This window comes from Grampus griseus, assembly GCF_964374135.1.
Source record: "Grampus griseus genome assembly, chromosome: 5".
Taxonomy (NCBI): Eukaryota; Metazoa; Chordata; class Mammalia; order Artiodactyla; family Delphinidae; genus Grampus; species Grampus griseus.
This window is the reverse complement of record NC_138998.1, coordinates 90,404,094-90,416,300: the sequence shown is the minus strand read 5'-3', so window position 1 is coordinate 90,416,300 and position 12,207 is coordinate 90,404,094. Positions and strand designations below refer to the sequence as shown.

At 39.5% G+C, this 12,207-nt stretch overlaps 1 protein-coding gene across 1 annotated transcript in view; it reads right to left on the bottom strand.

Moving 5' to 3' along the window:
* Nucleotides 1-2,209: 2,209 nt before the first annotated feature.
* LOC309823267 (zinc finger MYM-type protein 6-like) overlaps nt 2,210-12,207 on the bottom strand; it is a 180,103-nt gene continuing 170,105 nt past the window's right edge. Inside the window, exon 2 of the mRNA XM_082655438.1 lies at nt 2,210-3,623. Coding sequence (XP_082511564.1) covers nt 2,574-3,605 — 1,032 coding nt within the window. The 5' untranslated portion in view covers nt 3,606-3,623 and the 3' untranslated portion in view covers nt 2,210-2,573. The remainder of the gene's footprint in view (nt 3,624-12,207) is intronic.

The window sequence follows — 12,207 nt, the reverse complement described above, 5'->3', positions numbered from 1 at the left end:
TATAAAGATGATTAGATGATTTAAAGTATATGGGAAGATGTGAATAGGTTATATGCAACTACAGCTGACTCTTGAACATCAAGGATTTGAACTGCTCGGGTCCATTTATACGCAGATTTTTTTCAATTGTAAATACTACAGTACTACACGATCCAAGGTTGAATCCTTGGACACAGAAGAATTGATATAGAGGGCCAACTCTAATTTATTCACAGATTTTCAAATGTGAGGAGGGTCAGCACTCCTAACCTCTGAGTTGTTCAAGGGTCAACTGTACTACGCCATTTTATATAAGGAACTTGAGCACCCTCAGGTTTTTGTATTGTTGCGGAGGGGGGTATGTCCTGGAACCAATCCCCCACAGACACCAAGGGACAACTGTACTATCTTTGTAAAATGTTGATGAACTATATTATAGGGTTAAAATATTGATCTCAAGAGTTAAACTGTCTCTGTTCAAATCTGACTTTGCCATTTGCTGGCTGGGTGACATGGGGCAAGTCATTTAACTTAAGTCTCACCTCCTCGTTGCCAAAATAAGGATCACAGTGGTGCCTATTTCAAATGGTAATTGTGGGTTGTGAGATAATGCCAGTTGACTAGCTGTAATATAAAATATAAGACCCACAAGTTCTTAGCATACACCTGACATAAACAGTAAGGATGTGTTCAGTGTTAATTTTTATAAATCTGTTATTATATTGTGAACTAGACAAGATCCAGATATTTTAAACAATTTTTTCCATTCTTCCAAATACCACATGCATTGTGCTCAACCTTCTTAGTTTTGTTTTAACTAACTGATGTTAAAGTAATCAAGTTTTAGTGAAGCACATAGATATAAGTCATAAGACATGTTTTCACCTAACTTAGGGGTTGCCGAACTTTTTTCTGTAAATAGACAGACAGTAAATATTGAGAGCCATAGCCTCTGCTGCCGTCAATTCTGCCGCTGTAGTGCCAACGTAGCCATAGATAATACAGACAATACGCAAATCAACAGGTGTCGCTGTGGCCCAATAAAACTTAATTTATGGAAACTGAAATTTGAATTTCATGCAATTTTCAAGTGGCACAAAATATTATTCATATTTTGATTTTCTTTTCAACCTTTTTAAAAAGTAAAACAAAAACAATCTTAGCTTGCGGGCCACACACAAACTAGAAGTGAATGGTATTTGGCCCTCAGGCTATAGTTTATTGAACTCCTAATCCATTATTTCTACTAAAACTGTTTAATCGTTATAGCTTGTATTTAAAGATAAATTATATATAAATTCTTTCAACGTTCTTGACTATTTACTGGTGAAATTAATGAATATGCCCTATCAATAGCCTAGTATTTTACTGTGATATTAACAGTCCTAGTAGTTAATGCTAAAAATTTCTAACACAATTTGGCACATTCCTTAATTTTATTTCCTCTGAAATGTAAAAATAAGGTAAAGGGTACTTTAGACATTAGTACTGAGGCTGGTCATTCTGGGGAAGAGTAAACCTGCCTACCTGATCACTGTAATGAAATGTCAGCTCTGGAGTTGTCAAATGACATAGCCATTGGAAGAACTGAGGGAGGCTAGATAATTGGAAAGATAAAAAGGTTTGTCTAGAAGAAGGACTCTGATCTTGATTGAGATTTAAAAAAAGGATTGGATGTAGATCATCTGATTGGACAGTTCACCTTTGGTAAACAACACTGGTTGTTTGTGTGGCTTTATTTGAGAATAAAAAGAAAAAAGAACGTGGAAAAAAGAACAAGGGAGAGATCATCCAATAAATATAAAACTCTATTGGTCTACTGCTCTGCTCTTTGAGGAGACTCTTGAGGATTCTGAGTATATTAAATAACATCTGATATTTACAACTGGAACTCTAGCTATGCGGCTTCCACATCCACAGATTCAACCAACCTAGTATTGGATTCAACCAATTCCGGACCAAATTCAATCCAAGGCTGGTTGAATTCGTGGGTGCAGAACTGGAGGACTGGAGGGCCAGCTCTACTATGCCATTTTATACTTATAAGGCAGCGGTCCCCAACCTTTTTGGCACTAGGGACCGGTTTCATGGAAGACAATTTTTCCACGGACCGGGGGCGGGGATGGGATGACTTCGGGATGATTCAAGTGCGTTACATTTATTGTGCACTTTATTTCTATTATTATCACATTGTAATATGTAATGAAATAATTAAACAACTCACCATAATGCAGAATCAGTGGGAGCCCTGAGCTTGTTTTCCTGCAACTGGATGGTCCCATCTGGGGGTGATGGGAGACAGTGACACCCGAGGTGTGGTGCTTATGTCCAGTTTACTCCGTGATCTCGTTTTGGTTGCTGTCACTGCAGAAAACCCTGCTTCACAAAGATAGGATGTTGGAAACGGAAGCAGGCTTTTCAGTGCTTTTGTGGCAATCTCAGGATACTCCGCCTTGACTTTCATCCAGAACGTATGGAGATTTGAAGTTGTCTCAAACAAATTTTTTTTTTTTTCTGTACGCGGGCCTCTCACTGTTGTGGCCTCTCCAGTTGTGGAGCACAGGCTCCAGACGCGCAGGCTCAGCAGCCATGGCTCACAGGCCCAGCCGCCCCACGGCATGTGGGATCTTCCCGGACCGGGGCACGAACCCATGTCCCCTAGCATCGGCAAGCGGACTCTCAACCACTGCGCCACCAGGGAAGCCCTCAAACAAACTTTTAAGGCCACCGTCATTTGCGATCTCAAGCAGTTGATCCTCTTCTAGCACGGATAAAGTCGATTCAACTGGCTTATTCACAAATGGGTTGTGGATCCATTCCTTCCCAGTTCGGGGGTCTTTTGTGGTTGGGAAGTAATGCTCAAACTCTTTTGAAAGCTGAGATTGGTGAACATGCACCAGCAGGGAGAAAGTAGGCCCTGGCTCAGTCTCTTTCAAAATCTCTGCTAATGCTTGAAACATGACAAAAGTCCCAATGTTCACTTGTTGCCCCCATAATTCCAGTTTGGCTTTGAATGAAGCCACTTTATGTGCCAACTTGAACACAGCTACCATTCTCCCCCGAAGTGATGACAGACTGAGTTTGCTGAGCAGGTTGAATATGTCACACAAGTAAGCAAGTTTTGTGACGCATTCTGTGTCACTGGAATGTGCTGCCAGTGGTGACTGTTTCTCTAAAAGAAATCTCTGGAGCAGCTCACGTAACTCAAAAACTTTGGCCAGTGATCTACCTTTAGAAAGCCATCTCACTTCTATGTATAAGAGAAGACGTGTGTGCTTTGTGTCCATCTCCTCACAGAGCTGCGCGAACAGACGTGAGTTAAGGGCATGTACTTTAATGTGGTTGACAATTTTAATCACAACCTGCAAAACGTTGTTAAGTTCAGGTGACATTTTTCGGCTAGCCAGCATTTCTCTATGGATGACACAGTGTGTAGACTCACGTTCAGAAGCGACCTCTTTGACCCGAGTAGTGAAACCAGAAAGCCGTCCAGTCATGGCAGCCACTCTGTCTGTGCATATACCGACAGAAAATGACCAGTTCAGTTTTCCTGATATGTAATCATTCAAGGACTTGAATAGTTCTGCAGCTGTGGTGTTGGTTGGCAACAAAAGTGCACATAACATATCCTCATGCACATCCTCCTGAAAAATATATCACACAAAAACAAGCATTGTTGCCTTGTTGTCAACATCAGTAGACTTGTCAACCTGGACTGCATACCACGGTGACTCATTAATCCTCTCTAACAATTGTGCCTCAATATCCTCTGCTATTTCATCAGTTCGTCTAGTTATGGTGCTGGCAGGAGGCAGAGCTCAGGCGGTAATGCAAGCAATGGGGAGTGGCTGTAAATACAGATGAAGCTTCTCTCGCTCACCTGCCACTCACCTCCTGCTGTGTGGCCTAGTTCCTAACAGGCCACGGACTGTTACCAATCCATGGCCCAGGGTTGGGGACCCCTGTTATAAGGAACTTGAGCATCCGTGGATTTTGGTTATGGGGAACTGAATGTTGCCTTGGAGCTCTTCAACTGGGAGAATGAGGAAAGAAGATAAAGATACCAGGAGGGGAAGAAAATGGAAGATGGATAAATGCAAATGGGGCCTATATAGATTTCTATTAGTAACTTTCAGGGACAGATTGTCACTGAAGACTATTCGAGAATTTAAGTTAGCCTCTGCCGTGTTAACTCTGAAGAGGGGCAATTTTGGAACAAAAATGAATTTCTTAGAACACTCATAGTGGGACTTCCTTGGTGGTCCAGTGGTAAAGAATCTGCCTTACAATGCAGGGGACGTGGGTTCGATCCCTGGTCAGGGGACTAAGATCCCACATGCCGCAGGGCAACTAAGCCCACCTGCCACAACTACAGAGCCTATGCGCCCTCTCTAGTGCCACAACTAGAGAGAAGCCTGCACACCACAATGAAGAGCCTGTGCACCACAACGAAAGATCCCACATGCCTCAACGAAGATCCTGCGTGCCGCAACTAAGACCCGATGCGGCCAAAAATAAATTAAATAAATAAATAATAAATCTTAAAAAAAAAAAAAAGATATATTACAAAAAAAAAAAAACACTCATAATTCCCTAAAACAGGCCTGGGCAAACTACAGCCCCGGAGCCAAATCCTCTTGCCTCGTGTCCTGTAAATGAAGTTTCACTGAAAGACCACCATGCTTACTTATTTATGTATTAACCATGACTCTTTTGTGCTTCAGCAGCAGAACTGACTAGCTGTGACAGAGAGCCTATGGCCTGCAAAGGCTAAACTATCTATCTTCTGGTTCTTTACAGAAAAAGTTTGCAGAGCCCTGCCTTAATCCTCACTATTCCACATGTGGTCTGTAGACCAGTAGCATCTGCATCACAAGAAAGATTGTTATCGATAGAAATGCAAAATCTCAGGCCCCACATCAAATCTACTGAATCAGAATCTATACTTTAATGAGATCTCCAAATGACATAATGACACATCAGTGACTGAGAAGCACCTCCCTGAAATAATTTCTTTCTGTTGACAAACACATGAAACATGGGGTGTAGGGGGACCAGATGTTTATCATTTTCTGGCATCCATCTTGTGAGGATGAGATTCTCACTCTCTCCCAAGTGGTTTTAAACCTTGATATTCATAAAAATTACATTTCTTAATTCACAACCCAAACTCCTGATGTGGGAATTATATCAAGAGGTCATAAAGAAGGATGAAATATTTATAGCAATGGAATATTCCAATAACTGATAAATTACCATATCTATAAGTCTTGAAAGAAGGCCTTCTTTAGATTACCAACAGGCAATAAAGGTACTACAACCAACATGCGAGTTCACATTCAGAAAATTTTAATGCTGTTAAGCTACAATAATAATATTTAAAAAAAAAACTGTTTACAGTTTTGTAGTTTAATCAGTCTGAAGAGTTCTATTTTTATACTTCATTCCCTTAATCAGATGTAATAAGACAGAACTTGTAACTCATCAGCCCAGGTACATGTTCAAAAGGAAAATACAGAAATGTACTTTCTTGGTTGATGGAAATGTAGGTCTATTTAATACATACTTTATGTTTAGTATTTTATTATTAAGCTTAGTTCAGTATAAATGCACATTTTTCAATGTCATGAATACATGGCATGAATGATGTGACAAGCAATTTGCATTTATATAGCACCTTTCAAAGGCTGAGGATCACAAAGCAAAGCATAAATGCTTGTGTAATTTTGCAATTAAGAATTCACTTCTAATTACTCCTACTTAAATGTGCAGTCTCTTTTTAATCACAACATTTTTACACCTGTGGTTAAGTGCTCTGACAGAGCCTCAGCCTTATCTCCAAAGCATGCAAATTGCATGACTGGATTTTGTAATGAAGACTACATTTGCCAGGGGAAAAATGATCACAGACATGTAACACTGGTAACAATATTAAAGACACAACTAAATTTAGAAGCATCATTCTCTCCCATTATGTACTCATTTGGATCAACACACACACACACACACACACACACACACACACACAAATGTCTGTCAGTTCTGGAGCATGCACGAGTTTCAGGCTTAGTTATACTTCTGCTATATCGCCAGGAAGTTAAGATATGAGATCTGAAAACTGGCTTATAAATGTATGCTTGCCTGTAGTATAAATCTTTAGCTCCTGGAGCTACAATTGCTAACATGTGTGAGATTCCTAGTTTTCTTGAATAATCAAGGGACCAACAAATAACATGGTATTAAAAAAATGATATCCTGCTACTAGGGGAAAGCACAGTTCAGCTGCAACATATGGTTCTGGAGAGCTGCAGTCTCATAAATGGAGCTGAGGAAAGAAAAGTAATTCTGGGAAGGTGGTTGTAGCTAAAGAGAAGGCTCTAGAGACAGCCATCTTCATAACTGACTGCAGAAAAGCACGAAGCTCCATTTTCAAAAGCTGATTAGAAAGAAGATTCATTAGGAACCTATGGTGATCTGGGGACCAGTGTAACACAAATAGCCGAGGCATGGTTCCTGCACCTTGAAAGGCTGCCAAGAGGAAGCAGAACTGCATGGACCAGAAGCAAACACATTTCAAAAATCCACAGTCAGGGGCTTCCCTGGTGGCGCAGTAGTTGAGAATCTGCCTGCCGATGCAGGGGACACGGGTTCGAGCCCTGGTCTGGGAAGATCCCACATGCCACGGAGCAACTGGGCCCGTGAGCCACAACTACTGAGCCTGCGCGTCTGGAGCCTGTGCTCCGCAACAAGAGAGGCTGTGACAGTGAGAGACCCGCACACCGCGATGAAGAGTGGCCCCCGCTCGCCGCAAGTACAGAAAGCCCATGCACAGAAACGAAGACCCAACACAGCCAAAAGTAAATAAATAAATTTTAAAAATCCACAGTCAGTAATGAAAAATTAGTAGGTAAGAAGGTCTCAGGTTTTCAATAAACTATTAATTGTACGAAAAATAATTTTAATAGACTGTCCATTTAAAAAACAAATATCGAGACCTTCCAATATACCAGATATTGTGCTCATCTCTGATAATTAAAGTAATAGCAATATCGGCAACAATAATAAAAACAATGATGATCATAAAGGGGTGTTAGGAAATCAGGCAACACTTCCATACTCAGGAAGTCACAGGATGGAGGGCAGGGGAGAAATAACTAAAGAGGGTGATGTGTGTTTTATCAGCTTGTGTGCAATGCTCTGAGAGCAGAGAACAGGGAATATTTAATTCTGCTAGTCTTTGGAAAGTCTTCAGAGAGACAAGGATATTTCACTAGAAATGTGAAATGCTGTCAACCACACTATTGGTGGAGGAGGGATGAATATCAGGAAGTAGGAATATTCAAATATGAATATTCACACAAATTATTTGTGACCCTTGACTTCATACATAAACACTGCAGTAACAGCATGTTAATCAGGAGTACAGGCTAAAAAGTCGAATTATCTCTATTCATTTCTAACTGTGTGACTTTGGACAAGTCACTTAACTTGAGCCTCAGTTTCCTCACCTCTATAATGGGGAAAGAATAGAATATACATCTGAGGATTGTCTTGACAACTTAATAATACTTAATATTAAGCATTTCGAATTTGACATATGACTAATGTTTAGTAAATGTTAGGTGTTGGAGTTTTTCCTCTCTCTCTCTCTTTTTTTTTTTTTTAACTTCTGTCTCTTTTTAAGTAAAGCTAGAGCCATTCCGGTATATGGTAAATGAAGCAGTAAAATAAGACCCCTTATGCTTAAGGACGTTTGTCTGTTGCTTCCTTTCCAGAGGGAAGATGGTAGTTCTGCCATTTGAGAAATAAAACACAACACCCTCTATCATCTTTTAGTCTGCTTCTTTTACCACTCCCATTTCCCATTACACATATCTAGTCTTTACAATAATCCTATGAGGAAGGTAATATCATTATTTTTACTTCATAAACAAGGAAACTGAGGCTCAGCGATAAATAATTCTACAAGTTCAAGAGCCAAGAGCTTGTGAAGCCATGATTAAAATCTAGGTGTTCTAAGCAGAAAAACCAGCTATTTATCACTTCACTGAAATGTTCTAAGATAGAGTTTGGTCCAAAATAATCCCTCCTCAGTAACTGAAGCATCAAGGGAGGCCAGACTCCATTTGCAGCAGGGACAAGCGGGTAGTATAAGAATTCTGGAAGGCTCCTCTAACTAAAATCCTAAAATGCTGGAATGAAAAACATACAGGTAAGTTTGTCACAAAAGGAAGGACTCTGCATAGGTCAAGAATTATGTGAAAGCAGAAATAACAGAAGATAAATGATCCATGAAACCAGTTTTCACCAAGGAAATTTCTATTGATTCTTGGAGACTTTGAGACACCATTCTGATGGCCACATGGGGTAGGAAACAGATGGTAAAGCCTAAAGCTCACCAAACATGAGTATTTTAATAGATGACTTCCACATATAACTAAGGTCTTCGAAGGAAATCAGAAAAGAAGAGGAGCCCACTTGGTGTGAGAACACTCTAGAATCCGTAGCACAAAGAGCCACAGTGGATGGGTCATTGATTAAGATGATAATGAGTTAGAAGCCATTTTGCTAGTTTACTCCATGCTGACAACCAGTGGATCTGTCGATCCATGCAGTAGCCTTCTTTTGTTTGCCTCCATGCAGTATTTTACTGCATGAATTCCAAATTGCAATCGTATGGGAAGTTACTGCACCACCAGTGTAGATTTATTGGGTATACTATACTAATGTCTGACAGTAACAGTTAAAACAACAAAAATACCAGAAAAAAGAATCAGTCTCCAGCCTCATCTATCTTTTTTCTGATCCGTATCTGGAAATGCTCACTTGGATCCAATAATCTTGTTTCAGAATTAATGTTCTTAAAGAAACTTTGGGAGTTAAAAATTAACTCTGGATCAAATTTTGGCTTTATATTTTCATGAGTATACAGCACCCCATTCTCACTGCAATGATATCTCTCCATCTCATTTTTGTTAATTATATTGCACTTGAGTTTATAAAAGTTCCATTCTTTATATCCTGTATTCAGGGTCCAGACAGACCAAGGGTGTTGACTAAAGGACACTGGAGAAATGGGTTGGGAGGAGAACCTAAGGACAAATTTGGGGATAGACAGGGATCTTTCCACTAGTGGGCAGGAGACCAGGCAGGATGTTCACAGAGAGTGACCAAGTATGTGAATGGAGATGGAGAAAGTAGGGAAGAGTAAATGAGAAAAGCAGTAAATTTTTCTTACAGACTAACAAGGCACAGACATATCACTCAGAGAGTTAAAAATAGTCACACAAGTCTCACACCAACAGTTTTAAAGCCAAAAAACTTTCATAATAGTAGTGTTCTGCTTCTCTTTCCTTCTTTTCTCACCCAAATGTTCCTTTCCATCCTCCTATCCTCAAGTTGGCTGGTTATGGTAGGATAGATTATTAAAGACTGAAATCTAAGAAAAAGGTGTTTAAGTAGTTAGGCAAAAGACCACCTTTGTAAGTTTCTAAATAAAGAACTAGTAAGAGTAATTGTGGGACTAAAGGAAATTCAGAGCAGCAGAAATCTGTCAGATGGGCTGGGATTTCAGAAAGGAAGTCGAAGTTGTAATCCAGATCACATATGGATTCTTAACTGGTTCCTATATCAAACAGAGAGACTACTAGTTCTTAGAAGATAGAGATTTTTGTTCAGTTTAATAAACACTAATACCTTACCTACTATGTGGCTGGGTATCTTACTGGCAGTCTAAAACATGGAGAGAGCCACTATTGAAACTGGGTTTTATCAATGTAATAACAAAATCAATAGCCATATGTGTAGTCTTCTGTGTGTAACATTCCAGCCAAATAACTCTGGAGAAATTGGAGAAATGTTTCATAACTTCTTTTCACTGGGCTTGTTCAGATTCTCAGAATGGCAACTTCTATTAGAAGTTTGAAGTTGAAATAATTTGAGGGAGAGTCAGGTTATGCATCTGTAAAATTTCCACATGGCTAATAATTCAAATTTTTTTTTTTTTTTTTTTTTTTTTTTTTTTTTTGCGGTACGCGGGCCTCTCACTGTCGTGGCCTCTCCCGTTGCGGAGCACAGGCTCCGGACACGCAGGCTCCGAGGCCATGGCTCACGGGCCCAGCCGCTCCGCGGCACGTGGGATCCTCCCGGACCGGGGCACGAACCCGCGTCCCCTGCACTGGCAGGCAGACTCTCAACCACTGCGCCACCAGGGAAGCCCTAATTTCAAATTTTGAAGTCATAAAGACATACATTTGATTCCTGGGTTTGTCATATTCTAACTGCAAAATCTTGCATTCTTCTTCGGTAAAATACGAATAATATGGCATTTCACAAAAGGTTTTTGAGTGCAGTAAATTAGAAACTTTTGTGAAAATTACCTAGTATAATACCAGGCCCAGACAGCCTTCAGTGAATATTAGTTTATTTCTTTCTTCAATATTCAAAAAAAAAAAAAAAAACCCAAAACTGAAAGCATGAGTAGGAATTTTCAGATCCAATCATCTTCTTACAATTTCACACATCAACAGCTGATTTAGCCGCTATTTTATTTTCACTCATAGCCACTAACTTCCCACATGAATTCCCTTGCTGTTCTAGAATGTTGCACAGCCCTTTGCTATTTTACAAATCACTTCAGTTCAACTAGAGGATAAAAATTATTTTTCAGCAAAAAAACCCATATAATACAAAACCACATCTCCACAGTCTGGGAGACCAGATTAATTCTCTACATAAGGCAGGGAGAAATCATTAGAGATCACTACAGGAAAACATTCCAAGGAAGCAATGCATATATACTTTTGTTTTATTCTGTTCATTAAAACAGAATAAGATGAGACTTGCTTTTCAAGATATCCTCCCACATTTTTAAAGTAGCTTTCTATATATTATGCAGGTTTTCACAATACTAAATATCCTTTTTTTTTCTTTCTTTCCACAAAGCATGATGGAGTATGGGCTACAGAGTTAAGTAGACCTGATTTGAAACCTGTCTGGCCAAATTACTGTCTTATCTTGTGAGAGTTACCTCACCTCTCTGAGCCTGTTTCTTTATATATAAATTGGATATAATACTTTATAGTACAGTTGTGAGGATTAAATGAGGAAAATATGAATGCTTCTTTATATGGTGTCTGGCACAGATAAAGTGTTCAATAAGTATTAAGGAAGATTCATAGCTATTATTATTGGGCAGAGGAAGCACATGTAGTAATGCCTATGCAAGTTCACACAGGATTTGAGCTGCCTGCAGTTCCTTAAGGAGCTGTGCTGATAGAACTGAGAGAATATTGAGGTTCAAATTTACTCAAAGTCCCCATTACAAAACTCTGAACATGTATGTTTGGACCTCAAATTGATAAACCAGAGACATTAGGATACAGACATGGGATAATACTGGTCAAAATAGTTTAAAGGAAAGAGATGCACAGGTATAATCTTTAAAGGAAGAAAACTGATTTGTTACATATATTCTTAAAATGTGTTATTATAAGGAGACTATAAGCAGTGTGATGTCTTCTCCAAAACGCTCAAAGATATTTATAATCACACTGTCCAACCTACTGTATAACTAGCCATCATCAGGAAGATGATAGACCTGGAGCATATTCAGTGTCTGTTCCTTACTCTTTCCATCCAAAAATCGGAAAAAAAAGCAAAAATTTTAAAATTATACATAAAGTTTTTTCTTAATCATAAATTAAAGATAACTTTTAGAGGAAGAGAAGAAGAAGAATGTTACCAAATGGAAACTACAGCCTAAGGAGTTTATCTGAAATCAGAAGATCTAGGCTTTAAGTTTGTGTTTTCTGTTTGTCAACTGGATGACTTATCTTGGATAAGTCACCCAACCTCTCTGCACTTTAGCTCCTTCACTGTCTTGAAAGATTTCTGAGAGAACAAAATGAGATGATATGGACTCCTAACATCAATACTCCTTGACATGCAATGGACACATTCACCCAGTGGCTATAGACGTTTATCATTGGCTTCTGTCTTGTTCCAGGCTTTCTTCCATCCTCCTTTGTTTAACCCTTTCTCAGTATGTGCCCTTATGTCTAGTCTTACTTGACTTTGTGCCTTGACTGCCATGTCTTTTGCCATGTTCCTGTCTCATTCAATAGCAGACATCACATGGTCCTCTGCAAGACTCAGACCCAGCACTCCCATAGGAGACTGTGCACAGGTTGACCTTTGACTCCAACCACAAGGTTACTCTGCTGGCTC